This window comes from Garra rufa, chromosome 12, assembly GCF_049309525.1.
Source record: "Garra rufa chromosome 12, GarRuf1.0, whole genome shotgun sequence".
Lineage (NCBI taxonomy): Eukaryota > Metazoa > Chordata > Actinopteri > Cypriniformes > Cyprinidae > Garra > Garra rufa.
In genome coordinates this window covers 40403743-40419331 of record NC_133372.1, presented here as the reverse complement: position 1 = coordinate 40419331, position 15589 = coordinate 40403743, and the positions used below count along the sequence as shown (strand labels likewise).

The window sequence follows — 15589 nt, the reverse complement described above, 5'->3', positions numbered from 1 at the left end:
TAAATTACTCATCCTAATCATCCTAGGTTTACATGACTTTCTTCTTTCAGATGAATATAATTAAAAAATGAATCAATGTCCTGGATATTCCAAGCTTTATAATGGCAGGGAATGGTGGTTAAGATTTTGCAAATGCATCACTTCAGAAGGCCTTTGTCCTTGTGAAGTACTTCTTATGTTGGGTGGATGCAATTTATTTAGCTTCAAAATCCTGAGCACCAATTACTGCTATTATAAAGCTTATAAAACCCAGGATGTTTTCGTCTCTGGTTATATTTGTCTGAAAGAAGAATGTCATTTTCACCTAGGATAGCTTAAGGGATAAGTAAATCATGGGGTAATTTTTTTTTTTGGCTGAACTATTCCCTTAAATTAATGTGTGATGAGGCTTTGGATCATGATGGATCGTGATGTTCACAAGACAACATGTTCTTCAGATAAATATCTGGTAGATGGCCAAGAACAAGCCCTCCTAGACCTCAAAACTATTATCAATGTCGCCACTGCATTGCACAGATAAAAATGGATAGATTTGATATGGTTCCTTGACAGTTCTTTGTCTTTCTTTTCTTATACCATTTGAACCATTGCAATGGTATCTATTGTAATTCTGTAATATTCTTTGAAATGCCTGGGAGTATTATGTAAATGATATGGTCTATGTAAATGGTAGCATTGTGTATATATATCAAATTCAAAATACCATGGTATTGTCACAGAATACTATTGTATACAGTTGGAAGTCAAACGTTTTCATACACCTTGCAGAATCTGCAAAATGTTAATTATTTGACCAAAATAAGAGGGATCATAAAATGCATGTTATTTTTTATTTTTGTACTGACCTGAATAAGTTACTTCACATAAAATAGTTTTTATGTTTGTTTTTTAGTGATAGTATTAGCTGTTCATGAGTCCTTTGTTTGTCCTGAACAGATAAACTGTCAGGTCCTTCAGGTCCCACAATTTCTTTGGTTTTTCAGCATTTTTGTGAATTTGACCCCTTTCGAACAATGACTCTATGATTTTAAGATCTAACTTTTTACACTGAGGACAATTGAGGGACTATATCCAACTATTACAGAAGGTTCAAATGCTCACTGATGCTTCAAAAGGAAACAATGCATTAAAAACTTTTGATGTTTCTTATTTTGCATAAATAACATTTTTGTTAATTAGTACTGCCCTTCAGAAGCTACAGAAGATACTTACATGTTCCCCAGAAGACAAAATAAGTTAAATTTACCGACCTTGAGTTCCTCAGTTGTCCTCAAAAGATGGATCTCGAAATCATACAGTCATTGTTGGAAAGGGTTCAAATTCGTAGAAACTGAATAATTCTTCTAAAGAACAGCGGGCAGTTTAACTGTTGAGGACAAACAAGGAACTCATGAACAGATGTCACTAAACAAAAAATAAACACAGCTGTGGATCATTCAGGTAATAACACAGTATTAAGAATCAAGTGTATGTAGACTTTTGAACAGGGTCATTTTTATAAATTCAAGTATTATTTTTTCTTGTGGACTATGTAAACATCTTTTCTGTGAAATATCTTTAGTACTAGGTTAGTACTAAATTTTAAAAAAATAACATGCATTTTGTATGATCCCTCTTATTTTGGTAAAATAATTAAAATTCTGCAAGGTGTATGTACACTGCAAAAAAATGCTTTTCTTACTTGGATTTTTTGTCTTGTTTCCAGCTAAAATATCTAAAAATTCTTAAATCAAGAAGGATTTTCTAGACAAGTTTTTGCTTGAAACAAGCAAAATAATCTGCCAATGGGGTAAGCAAAAAAAATCTTATTTCAAACAGAAAACAAGATTATTTTATTTTACCCCACTGGCAGATTATTTAGCTTGTTTCAAGAAAAACACACTTAATTTTGACTTGTTTTTTCTGAAAACAAGAACATAATTTTTACTTGTCTAGAAAATCCCTCTTGATTTAAGAATATTGTAGATATTTTGGAATCTAAGTACGAAAAGCATTTTTTTTGCAGTGCAAACTTTTGTCCTTAATCTGAACCGAATGAACAATATAAATTTACGATGCCAGATGACAGGCGACATGGTTCCCTTTTTCAAACGAGTGATCACATTTCTAGACACGTTGTTCGACATCTTAGTTGCGCATTGAAGTTGCCAAGCAGGTACTGTTCCCATGTGCTTTTTATTAAAAAGTCTCCTTTCATAACTCAACAAAATGCTCATGGGAACCGAAATACACCCATGAGAAAAGACCTTGAATGAGGATTTGAGTAATTAGTTCTCGACAGTGGAAACTTTCTTTGCTTTTGAGGAGGGTAGGGGTCAAACAAAGAAACGAAAAGAATGTAGCTATCTTGCATTAACTGACCTAGGAAGTATGTCACCCAGTCCCATACTATTGCTTTTTATGTTGTAACTAAAATATGAGGATTGATGTGAAGGGTTTAAATCTACTTTTCCAACAAGCACATTGAGTACGAAGTTCAGTATGCAAAGGAATATAAATCACATGAAGGGGGTCATAGGAACAGGAAGTCGGCTAGTTATAAGTCACCTGACCAAGTAATCATATCACTTCATCACGAAAAAAAAAAAAAGGTTAATTTAAGGAGAAAAGAGTTTGGGGTATCAAAATGTTGTTTTTTATTATGTATGAAAAATTGAAATGCAGATATAGACAAAGATACAAACCAATAATATAAACGTAATACAGTTCTCATTGCTGTCAGTCATAAAGTAATGTGCAATTCTGAGTTTTTGTCTGGTGAATAAGCAAATTCATCCTTACATAATTTACATTTTTATTACGGCTAACAAAATTGTTTATGCTGCCAAAAAAAGGTAAGAATTTTCTGTAATGGAAATCAAATAGGTTTTAACATTACTTTTCTTTGAGTCGTTGCGTTAGTAATGCTATGGCAGCAACACCTTCAAGCCCCTGCGCTTGCTGATTGGCTGATGCAAGTGATGAGCCATAGAGAATCAGAGTTGCGACACTCCCATAGGCTTCCATAGGAACTGAGGAATGCGGAAGTAAAGCGTGTCATGGAGCGGCCAATAGTTCCTCCATAGAAGCCCATTCATTTCAGCGTTTCTCAAGCACAGTCGCCGGTAAATTGAAGAAATTACTGCATTTTTTTTACATTTTAACGCATCAGTTGACCTATTGGAATACTGGCCAGTAGTGGTATTTTATGAAGCGTGTCTTAGTTAATGTTTATCGTTAAAAATAAACAGTTATACTGTAAATGCGGTTAGATAACGTGAGAAACACCGTAATAGTTACCATAACCAGATACTAGTTGTCATATTTTTACATTTTTAGTCTTTCTGCAATCTTTCTCTCACTGTAGGAGGTTGAATGAGTTTCAGTAAAGACTGCATTCAAGAAATACGATAAAAATGTATGCTGAATGCAATTCGTTGCCTTGTGTTTTTTTTAGGGCCGGGACTCGATTAAAAAAATTAATCTAATTAATTAGAGGCTTTGTAATTAATTAATCGAAATTAATCGCATTTTAATCGCATATAAATATTTGACCTGAGAACAGTGAGAAGTTTTTTCATATGGATTTTTACTATACCATTGAATAATGACTGAATACAAACTTAAGCAACAAAATATTGTTTATTTTTGTTTAACCAAGTCCAACAGACCAGTGCAATATTGCCATTAACTGTAGCAATAGGATACAGTGTTTCCCATAACGAAAACATTTATTTCAGTGAAAAAATAAATCCAAAACTCTCTATTTTAACATTTTGAACAATAGGGCTTTACAATCTTTTGCTATTTTTTTTTAAATAAATTCTTGTGTTTTAATTTTTCTCATAATCAAATGAAAGCATAAACATTTATTTATTTTTAATCAAATGAAAAATAAACCTTTTTAATTTTTGGCAAACAAACAGAGGTTTGCTGTTAAAATCAATAAATAATAATAATCATAGTATTTTTTTCTACAATTAAGTGGTTAATCTTGTTGTTATATTTATTTTTTTATCATATATATATTGTTTTTTGTCAATTATTTAAATAGGAATATTGTTCTGTTTCATGTTAAACCGTACTTTTATTTTGACAGGTTGCCGTGAAGTTTCTGTGTGTAAAGTATGATATGATGCTAGTTTTCTCAAATGAAACGGTAAAAGTGACACTGACAGTAGCTTTGGAGATTGAGTCTATCTGTTCATGTGAGATGCAAATGCCAAAAATTAACGGGAGCATCACGCGTGCAGTGTAAAAAAACGCGTCTCTGCCATTCATACATACAGAGGCAAACGGTACATGCAGGATTCATATTAAAACGGTCTTTTTGCATTTCAGTTTTCACAGAGTCTAGTCCATATCGCGATTTGAATTAAGTGACAGGCCAACTTTTGATTTATCAATCCAAAAATCGACGAATTTACGCGGCATTCCGCGCTATAGTAAATTCGGTTTTTATGAATGGAGTCCGAGATCCAGTCCGTGTTTTCTTGGAGGAGACATTGTAAACGCGCCCCCCTACGATAATGGTAGGGGAAACACTGGGATATTTAGAAATATACTAGCCTTCATTTCAGAAATTCAGGTACCCTATATAGGTAGGTAGACCTTCTGTAAAAGCATTGAGGTGATACTTGAGGCTCGATGTGCTGCGGTGATATGCGAATTCCTTTGGCTGCATCCGAAATCGCATACTTCCATACTATTTAGTAGGCAAAAAGCAGTAGGCGAAGAAAAAGTATGCATGAAATCTCAAACACCACAAAAGAGTAGGCGAGATTTACCAGGATGAAGCACTATTTCTCGCGAGATTCAGGCGTACGTATACCTAAGTATCGTTCAATATGCCTACTTATCTACTATTTAGTAGGCGAAATGGGTACGTGAGAAGAGTAACCACAAAAGAGTAAGCGAGAGATCCCCGGATGCCTACTGCGTCCCGCCCAGATTTCGAAGTGCCGATCGAGGGATACTTTTCTACTTTTCTATCCCAGAAGCCCACGGGAGATCAATAGCCTACGTCATCATCGAACGTGATGGAGAACAGCAACAAGGGTGTTTTCAAAAGTGAGTAACCTTACGCTGTTCCTTGTGTCACAATCGCGCAGAACAAACTGTTAAATCGCTTAAGGTGTAACAGTATAGTATATTTGTGACTGTTCTGTAAAAACATGTTTTATGTATAGCAAACAGGGGAGATCCAGTAAACACACGTATATCTCCAAAGTGAATGTACATAAACCATATACATCTTAAAGACCATTGTTAAATGTCTACAGTATTTAATATGTGACAGGAAAAAGTTCGCAAACAATTGCATATGAGCACGTAATAGACATCTGAGTGTTGTGTGCTGTTTCAGTAGAATTCACTGTTGTCAACACTGTTTACTTTATATGGAATGTAAATAAACGCATTTACATAGTAACTAAACATAACTGATCTTTTTTATTAATATAAATAAATAGAGGAGCATTTGTGTTGGATAAAATGCGAGTGTAAATGCAGTGTTGAGCACATGAATCACAGAGGTGACTTGAAACTTTTCTGGATGTTACAGGGACAGGGACAGGGACGTGATGGACGGCAGAGACAGGTGAAGGTGGACACGGTGGTCAGCTGCTTCATCAGAATAAAGCTGCAGAATTGGCACAGCTGTTGATGGCAGTTGTTATTTACAGGCTGTGAACACATGATTGTTAGAACAATTACTTTGAATAAAGCTTTGTTTTATGTGTCTTTGACTTGTACTTATTTACCATCAAGGTTACTTTTATTTATTCTTTTACAAATTTATTTGTGTTTCTTGTTGTCAGTTAATAAAATATAGCATTAATTCATTACTTGACTGAGAATTGAGAGGTATTCACATTGACTGCATAGTCATGAATATGTCATGCATATGGCGTATTAAAAAATGCATGTAGTTAATTTTACTAAAAATATAATTAATTAGTGGTTAGCATTTATCTGTATTATTGTTCATAAGGGTTGGTGTTGTCTAGCAATGCATTCCGAGGTCATCTTTAATTTCTAAGTAATACTTAATTCTTTCGAGTGTAAAATCAAAAGTCTTCTCCAAAGACGTGATCTTCCAGCAGCTGATTGACGTCTCCTTTGTGCAGATATTACAAACATTGCAAACAAGGAGGGCAACGTACTAGGTAGGGTTGTCGTGATGCCATTGGGTGTTCTGTGCATCCGTCGCCTTTATTTTATTTTATTATCACTGCAGAACTTATAAGTACATACAACCGCAGGAAAAGGCTGTTTTATCAGTAAAAAATAATGACAGAAAAAAACTGTAAAGGGTTTGCGTACATGTGATTCTCTACACGTGAAAAAAAAAGATTAAATATCTTTAAATTATCGTAATATTCATTTAATCATAATGCATTAAAATTGCATGTGTTGTTTTGTTATTTATAATCCTCGGGGATGAAATAAGAGAAGTCCCACAATAAAAAGAGGAAAACAAAGGAGATTTTAAGCCAGTTTTAGGTGTGGATAAACAATTTTGCACATAAATAAATTAAAAACATATTAAAGTTACGATTTTAGGTTTTCGTAATAAAAAATAACATCTTTAAGGATTAAACTGGGTTATAGCCTAAAAACGTACTAAAAACATAAAGGTATGAGAAATTGAGAAATTTGATCAACATCATAATATATACAAATAGATAATATATACAAATAGATTAATTAAACCTGTCGCTCATATCTTTTAAATTGTTGCTCTTGTCTTAACGTCGTAGATCACATGATAACGTCATCATGGCGGATCGCATTCATACTCAACGAGATTTGGCTGTAGAGTAGGTACTCTTTTAGCGCTTGTTAAGTACCTACTTATTGAAATTAAGTACCTACTCATGAAGTATGCGATTTCGGATGCAGCCTTTGTCTGAACGCTAGTTGGTGCTCCAGTATAATCGGTCGGCTGAAACTCATCCAGTGAGAAACGTTCCGCGGTGCAAAATTAAGTGCGATTAAAATGCGTTAAAAAAAATTAACGCGTTATTTTTGTGTAATTAATTAATCTAAATTAACGCGTTAAAGTCCCGGCCCTAGTTTTTTTAAACACTATTTTCATCTTTTCTATTATGTTAAATGCCATTTTTGCTTGCCTTTTAATATTCAGTTATGTTGTATATTTGAATATCATAAAATAACTCGAGTAAATTACTTTTTTTATTTAACATTAAATCGTTAAATCGAAACAAAAAAAGAGCGTGTTTGATCATGTCCAAATACACATTCAAATGTATTTAACCTTAAATATTACACTAACTGTAATATAAATACTATATTAGAAAATGTTATCTTTTAAATGGCCAGGATCATTATTGCACATTATTTAGTAAACTCCTCAAAATATTAACTGATTAGAACTGAACTATATATTACAATTATTTAATTGAATAAAAGTTACACTTAAGGTGTTTGGTCACATTTGACTGCCAAAAAGTATGAGAACATATTAATTATGTCTCTTTATCACTCCCCAGAATAAATTCCGATTGTAAAGCGTATTCAGAGTAGTTATCAATACACAATCAATGCACATTATGTGTTAATAATTACTCGAAATTGCTGCAAATATAGTAAAACTGCTGTCTATCCTACTTAAAGCTATTCAAACACATTGACAGCGCGGAGTTGTTTGGAACAAGAGCTCCATGAACCACGTGACCGCGCGGCGGCGAGATCAAAGCTTGTCGCAACTCTGTTTCTCTATGGCTCTGGCTAGACTCAGTCCAATCAGAGATGAGATCATTGTTAGTAAGTGGAAAACTACAAGCTGGAACACGCTCTTGCGTCACCCCTCAGTGAACCAATCACAGTTCTAAGTGTTACGTCTTCGCTCGATGATTGGTTCGTCTTTGCAGACGGTAAGGAAGAATTATAAAACCATCAGCGCACGAGTATAGTGAGGCTGTAACGGTGCGGCATCTCTCTTTTCATCCACACGGAGAAAGCTGCCTCAGTATTTTAGCATTCGTTATAGAAATATCAACAAAGAAGCTTTGCTTCTTCATTCAACAATTGCTGTCTAACGTCAACCGCGAGTTATTTGGATCTCGGAAATTTGCATCACAGGTACGTGGTTCTTCTACGTTTACATTGAAGTCGTGATGGTTTACGCTCATAACGCTAATGTAAGTTACAGTAGAAAACCTGACATTATTACCAAACGTGGTTTGATGGATTGCGCTCATCTCATCTCATCTCATCTCATCCCTCGGGTCATTTTAACTCATCTTTGTTCTTGTTTCCTTAATTTGGTGTTGCGTCGTAATATGTCCGTCGGATATGGAAAGTGGTCTGGTGGGCATGTCTGGATAGTGGACAGCACACTTACAGTTATGAAAGAGCACGATTGAAATACTAGCATCTGGGTTACGCAGCAGACCGGATTTCGTGTAATCTTCCGTAAATGCAATCCAGTTAACCTGCAGTCTCGGTGTCTGATGAAGCCATTCACGCATCTTACTAGCTGAAGGAGCGGTAAGGCTCGTTTCAAACACAGTGAGACTGAGAAACGATCAAGACGTCAGTGGGAAATGCATGTCGAGTGCTCTGGAAAGTTCTGTGCAGCGCAAATAAGTTACCTCAATTATGAAATGCACCAGTGTTAGCGTAACGTTATATAAAAGCAACAAATCGGGATTTTTTTTTTTTTTTTTATAAAATGTTAGGGACTGGCAGCTTGAGTCACCCCATGCATTTTGCCCATATAAAGAAAGCAAATGAGTGAGGTTGTCATTTTAACTAACGTCTCATTTTGGTTCCTTATGACAGTAGTTTTATTTTTGCATGAACTAACGCTATCCCTTTAAATTGCACCTAGTCATACATGAAAGCGTACGATTTAAGTTCGTTCCTTGAATGGACTTCAGCACTGACATGTGCACTGCGACGGCCACCTACTTGTCAGTCAAAAATTATTCGCTGTTTGCAAGCCAGTGGGGGTTAATGTTACAAGTGTCTTAAATTCTGTCAGATAAAATGAGCAGTCTGATAATTTTAGCTTTGCAGTTCACACGTTGGAAACGGCGTAGTCACACTTACTGATTCTAAACTTTGAACTTGACTGACTGTCAATTTACCCTTTTGTGTGAGTTGGACATAAGCTTTTTTTTTTTCAACCGTAGCCTCATAAACTTTAACGTTACAGAATATGGAAAACGTATTGCACGTACTGCGCTAGACACTCACGCCCCCTGGACTCCATTCAGGAACATACGGGAAAAAGTCTGTAAACTCAGCTACGTGCGTTAAACATTTATATATTGGTATGTATTATAATCAGCAGCGCTTTTAAAGCGTGTTTGTTTATTAAAGAGCGTATATGAGATCTGTCACGTCGTGCGGTTAACTTACTTTCAGAATGACTCAGCGATTTTGACCCTGGCGCGAACCGCTCAGTGTCACTTTAAGCAATTCTGCACAGTCATGGTTATACTGAACTTCTCGCGTTATGTAATAGTACTTCAGTTGATTCATAAGAAGTACTGGCTGAAGCTTATAGTTTGCCTTACTGTAATGGAGATTATTTAGGCTTATCTAATAGAAGGGGATAGTATTAGTCACCATGGTTGTGTTTATAGCTTTTGCAACTCACCATTTGTTGTCGTTTTGCATGTAACAGGTGAACCAACATGGAGTTGTACAACAAAGACACATTTTCTGAGGATATCCTGCCTGTTGTCATTGTTGGTAAGAGTTGTCATTATATACATGACCCTGGACCACAAAACCAGTCATAAAGGTAATTTTTATACCTTTATATGTGATGTTTATACATCATGTGAAAGCTGAATAAATAAGCTTTGCATTGATGTATGGTTCGTTAGGATAGGACAGTATTTAGCTGAGATGCAACTATTTGAATGTCTGCAATCTGAGGGTGCAAAAAAATCTAAATACTGAGAAAATCACCTTTAAAGTTGTTAAAAAGAAGTTCTTAGCAATGCATATTACTAATCAAAAATTAAGCTTTGATATATTTATGGTAGGAAATTGACAAAATATCTTCATGGAACCTGATCATTACCAAATAATAATTTTTGGCATAAAGTATAAATCGCTAATTTTGACCCATACAATGTATTTTTGGCTTTTGTTACAAACATGCCTGTGCTACTTAAGACTGGTTTTGTGGTCCAGAGTCACATATTTGTTGTCCATAAGCACTCACAAATGCTCTTTCTACATGCATAATGCATGCAAAATCACTCTATTTTTGTGCTTTTGTTTCTCTCTCATTGCCGTCTTTGTTCTAGACATGGGGTGCCAAAATTCGGTCCTGGAAGGCTGGTGTCCTGCAGAGTTTAGCTCCAACTTGCCTCAACACACCTGCCTGGAAGTTTCTAGTATGCCTAGTAAGAGCTTGATGAGCTGGTTCAGGTGTGTTTAATTGGGGTTGAAGCTAAACGCTGCAGGACACCGGCCCTCCAGGACCAAGTTTGGGCACCCTGTTCTAGACTGTACTTTTGAGCAACTTGAATTGTTGTATTGCAGCCAAGGTCCAGAATTAACTAATGGCCAGGCTCAAGTGGAATCTGTGCATGCAGAACTAAATAGAACTTAATGCATTTTATTTACAATGTTTTACACTTTTTTTTAATTCAATATTTTGGCTACTTTGATAATGCTTTCAGCTCAGTTACATTTGCCATGTTCAAATGCGAGGTCATATCAGATACTGTCACAGTTCCTAAAAACTTTTTCAGCTTTTTGATCAGTAACTCCATTTCATTTAATCTGAGGGATCATTTTGTATTGTGATTCATGCTGTTTAGGATAAATGGCTAAATACAATTTGTGATGTTCAGTTTCAAAGCACCAAATAATCATCTTTGGTTGGAAAATATTGAAGAGCATTACCAGTATTCACATACATGGCTGTGTTTCAGGTAATGGACCATCAGGGATTTGCCTTTCTTACTTGCTGTCGGGATACACACCTTACTTTTCCCCCGACAGCTTCCATCCCAACCCAATTTTGCATAACAAGCTGATGGAGAACCCTCATCTGTCTTTGTTTGACCAGGTAATGCACACACATAGTCCCCCTACACACATTTACCACACCTCTTTACATAACAAATGGTGATCAATTGTAGCGTTTTTCACCTAAAGGTTCTATAGACTCCTCTAGGGATTAGTGAATATTGTCAGTGACAATAGTTACAGAATGTAAGAGTTAGCTCACATTCTCATGTTCAAATAGAGAAAAAAACTGTTGTTTTATTATGTGCATGTAGGATCTGGAGTACCTGTGTGAGGGTGTAGAGGGCCGTTCATCAAACCCCGTGGCCGTGCTCTTCGATGCACTCCTTCTACCAGATGGTGACTTTGGGGTGGATTGCGCCTCCCCGCTGATATGGAGACATGAGCCAGAAAGGGCCACACCTCATGTCGTACTCGGGAAGGGACCACCTGGAGGGGCCTGGCATGTAAGTAACCACACCTAACATATTTCTGGCTTCTGATCTAATGCTTTAGCAGTCATATTGTTCTCTTTTTGGGAAACTGTACTATACATGTGTACTATACTGTACATGTGCAGGTCATGTTTCTCTCCAAAATCTAACAAAAAAGTATATTTTCTTTATATTTTGGAGACACTTTCTAAAGTTGTATTCTTATTACTGTCATTTGATAGAGAGCAATGAGTAAAACAAAATTATATTATTATAGTAATAGAGAAATATGACTTGAAATATGAGGCTCACCCTAAGGACTCGTGGGAAAGAACTCGTGATTTAATAGTTGCGTGCCTAAAAACAACTGCAACAGAGTCTTCTTTTGAGGTTTTGTACCAGTTTGATCAGATGTTATTCTTGTGCTTTGCCTGCTTCATACCAAGATGTAAAGTTGTTGTTTTTATGCTTCTTGCCTGCAGGCGATGGAGGGCTCAATGTTGACACTCAGCTTAGCTAACTGGATGGAACTGCCTGGTTTAAAGCTGAAAGACTGGATGAGAGATAAACGAAGGTACAAAGAAATGAAACTACAACATTAAACTAAAATTAATCATGTGAAAAAAGAACTAATCTTTTACATCACATTCTTAAGCGGATTCTTGGCATATGATATGAAAGTAAGATTCCTCCACTGAGTTCTAGACCTAAACTGAAACTATTAGGCACTGTGCAGATAAATACTTTTTTATTTTCCTAAAATAATATGAGAAGCATTACTAGGTAAGCTACAATTATCTTAATTCCTTCTTAAAAGTAAAAAATATACCCCTGGTTTCACAAACAAGTAAGAAGTCTGAGCAGTTTCAACTGAAAGAAACTTGCACTGACTGATCCTAAAGTACACTATATTACCAAAAGTAATGAACAGGTTTGACTACTTTAGTAATTCCATTGAGTACAAATCTTAATATTTAAGCATATAATGATTTTCTAGGGGATTTATGTGCTTCTAGTTTTATAAAAACAGTTTGGACAGGCCCCAAGGTTCAAATCGAAATGATTAATTCAGTCAGTGTGGAAGAACTTGACTGGTCTGCATAAAACCAAGTCCTAATCCCAGCTAAAAACCTCTGCTGTGACTTTAAATGCAGACCTTGAGCCAAAAACTCATCAGCAAACACCAATGACTTGTACATATGGGTACAGTCATTTTAGACAAATCCAAAACTGTTGCAACAGATGGAAATACAATTTTAAATGCATTAATAATGTTGTCATATTTGTTGCCACAGTTTTGGAAGTGCCTTTTTTAGTTATAAAGAAGGGGATGTCCCAATACTTTTGTCCATGTATTGCATGTACAAGGTTTGGTGATGAGTTTTTGGCTCAAGGTCTGCATTTAAAGTCACATCAGAGGAGTTCAGCTGGGATTAGGACTTGGCTTTCTGCAGACCAGTCAAGTTCTTCCACACTACCAGAATCATGTTAGAATAGAAAAGGGTCCTGTCTAAACTCTTGCTATAAAATTAAAAAGCACACATTTCCCTAGAATATCATTATATGCTTAAACTTTAAGATTTGAACTCATCGAAATGACTATGGTAGTCAAACCTGTTCAATACTTTTGGCAATATAGTGTATATCAGTGCCTTAGTTTTGTCTCAGGATGTGCACCAGCTATGTTTTTTTTTTTCTATGGCAGGTTTATAAATATGACTTAAATTTCATAATTGAACTATGGCCTAATCCTGGCTTAGTTTAAGCTCTGTCTGTGAAACCAGGCCATGGCAAAGTAAAATAAGGTCAAAATGATACTTTTTGTGAATAAATCAGGCTGTAGTTACAATTGACCAGATTGATCAAACTAAATCATCTCCCATTTGTTTTTCTGTGCAGAAATTTACGTAATGACCGGGCGACGCCTACTGAGATTGCATCCTACTACCAGCACTATGTGACTAAAATGGGTCTGGAGAAGAGCTTTGCTTGCGGCACCACCGTAACCTCAGTGTCTCGGGTTTCCCTTGATTCCGGCTGCACCGTTTGGAAGATCCAAGGCCTCCAGAGAAGAGCAAATGAAGAAATTGAAATCCCTTTCTCGGTCTACGCCGAGAACGTGGTGCTTGCCACAGGAACCCACGACATCCCGGCCCGTCTCGGCGTGGAAGGTGAAAACCTTCCCTTCGTGTGCCACAGCTTCTGGGAGCTGGAGGCCGCTATTTCCTCAGGCCGTTTGGACCGTGCCTCAGATCCGGTACTTGTGGTCGGTGCCGGGTTGACGGCGGCTGACGCCGTTCTCGCAGCTCATCACTTGAACACACCTGTATATCACGCCTTTAGGCGACCTGTGAACGATCCAGCGCTCATCTTCAACCAACTGCCCAAGCTCCTCTACCCTGAGTACCACAAAGTGCACCAAATGATGAGCCAACAGCAGCACAAAGAGGGTGAAACGGTGGTTAATCTGGCCAACCAACCTCTTTCTTCACCTGCTGATGGCACCAGTTATCCTGGTTACCTCAGTTTCCCAAAGCACCACGTAGCTGCCTTCAGACCTGATGGCAAGTGTGTGCTAGAGGATGAGGAAGGGCTACAGACAGTGGTGCAAGTCTCAATGGCACTCGTTTTAATTGGTGCCCATCCCAACCTGTCATTCCTGCCAGAACATGGTCGCCCACTGGCGTTAGAGTCAGAAGAGCCAATCAGTTGTCGGAGGAACCCGGTAGATGTGGATCCATACACGTATGAGTGCGTGAAGGAGCCAGGGATGTACGCCATGGGTCCACTGGTGGGTGAGAACTTTGTGCGGTTCCTAAAAGGCGGAGCTTTGGCCATTGTGTGTGATATCGCCCGAAAACAAAGTAAAAAAGGACAAGAGAATAGCACGATAAGCTCATTGAATATTCAACTGAACAACTGCAGCTTGGAAGCATGATAAGACATTGACTTTAAAAAGTTGAAAAGAGATTTTTTTTTGATATACGGCTATCAAAAATGCTCAGTGGTTCTGCTCCAACTGACACAAGGAATCAGTTGTTGAATGGTACGTGACTGTTCCGACATCCCACTGCAAGTGCTTACATGCAGACTTGCATTGCACTGACACAGATTATTGTTGTTAATGGCTAACTAACCTACTCTAAACATTAATCCGAGTCCACGGACAAAGGGTGCTTCAACACTTCAGGGATTTATTTGTCCATGGCTGCTCACTCGAAACACTACTCATGTTCACATGGCAATCATGATCTGTTGTGCCAAATTAACATTTGTGATCTCCGTGTTATCAGATCTAAAATTTCCTTCGTGTAAGGAAAGCACAAAACTAATCTTTGCCAAGCAAATGCTGCTGTAGTATCAATGTTGGTACTAACACTCTTACTATCATCATCAATGAATGTATAAATCATAGTGGACCTAAAAAAAATCTGAAAGATCCTTGTGAAATTTCAAACTTTTGTATTCCGTACACTGCAAAGCATACAGTTGTAGCAAATCCATTGGTTATACTAGCAAACCTTGACTTGAGCATCTAGAATTAGAGCTCTTGAAAGTTTAGGATGTCTTTGTTTCATGCTGCTATTAACCCAAGCCAAACCTCACAGAGGTCAGGCTGCAATTACAAAACTGACCACACGAGGGCCTTTGCACACCGTGACTGAAGCCAGCAACATTGCATCAGACATAATGATCCTTCATGACATGAATGATTCATTCTACATTAGCTTATTTACCACTGTGTTAACCGATGTGAGCTAAATTATATGGCCTCGAGGACCTTTTGATGCAATAAGTAAAGTAACTGTACTTTGTTTTTTTAATTTTGTAAGATTTAGGAATATGATTCTAGACTCATCTTTGTGATATGAAACCTTTTTTTATCTAAAACCTAATTCTGCTGTATTATTTGCATGTAAGTTATGGCAGCTCTGATTAAACATGTTTGTAAAATGGATTGTAATTTTTTGAAAGGAAAAATATGTATAGTTTTATCTACATGGCTTGTTGCAGTCAAATACTATTTAAGAAATAAAAAAGAAGCCTGAAAACAAAACTGTGCCTTTGTGTCTATGTATGGATATTAATTTTACTGTGTAGCTGGCAAAAGACAAATAAGGTAATTAAAAATGTAGCTTTTAGAAATGTTTTTTATACAGTGTTTACACATTTCT

General features: G+C 36.7%; 1 protein-coding gene across 1 annotated transcript; it reads left to right on the top strand.

Moving 5' to 3' along the window:
• Nucleotides 1-7911: 7911 nt before the first annotated feature.
• Nucleotides 7912-15471, top strand: osgn1 (oxidative stress induced growth inhibitor 1). Its single transcript, XM_073851648.1, has 6 exons — nt 7912-8085; nt 9638-9705; nt 10905-11041; nt 11256-11447; nt 11897-11988; nt 13314-15471. Exons 2-6 carry the CDS (start codon nt 9648-9650, stop codon nt 14350-14352), a joined length of 1518 nt encoding a protein of 505 aa, XP_073707749.1. The 5' UTR covers nt 7912-8085; nt 9638-9647; the 3' UTR covers nt 14353-15471.
• Nucleotides 15472-15589: the final 118 nt, after the last annotated feature.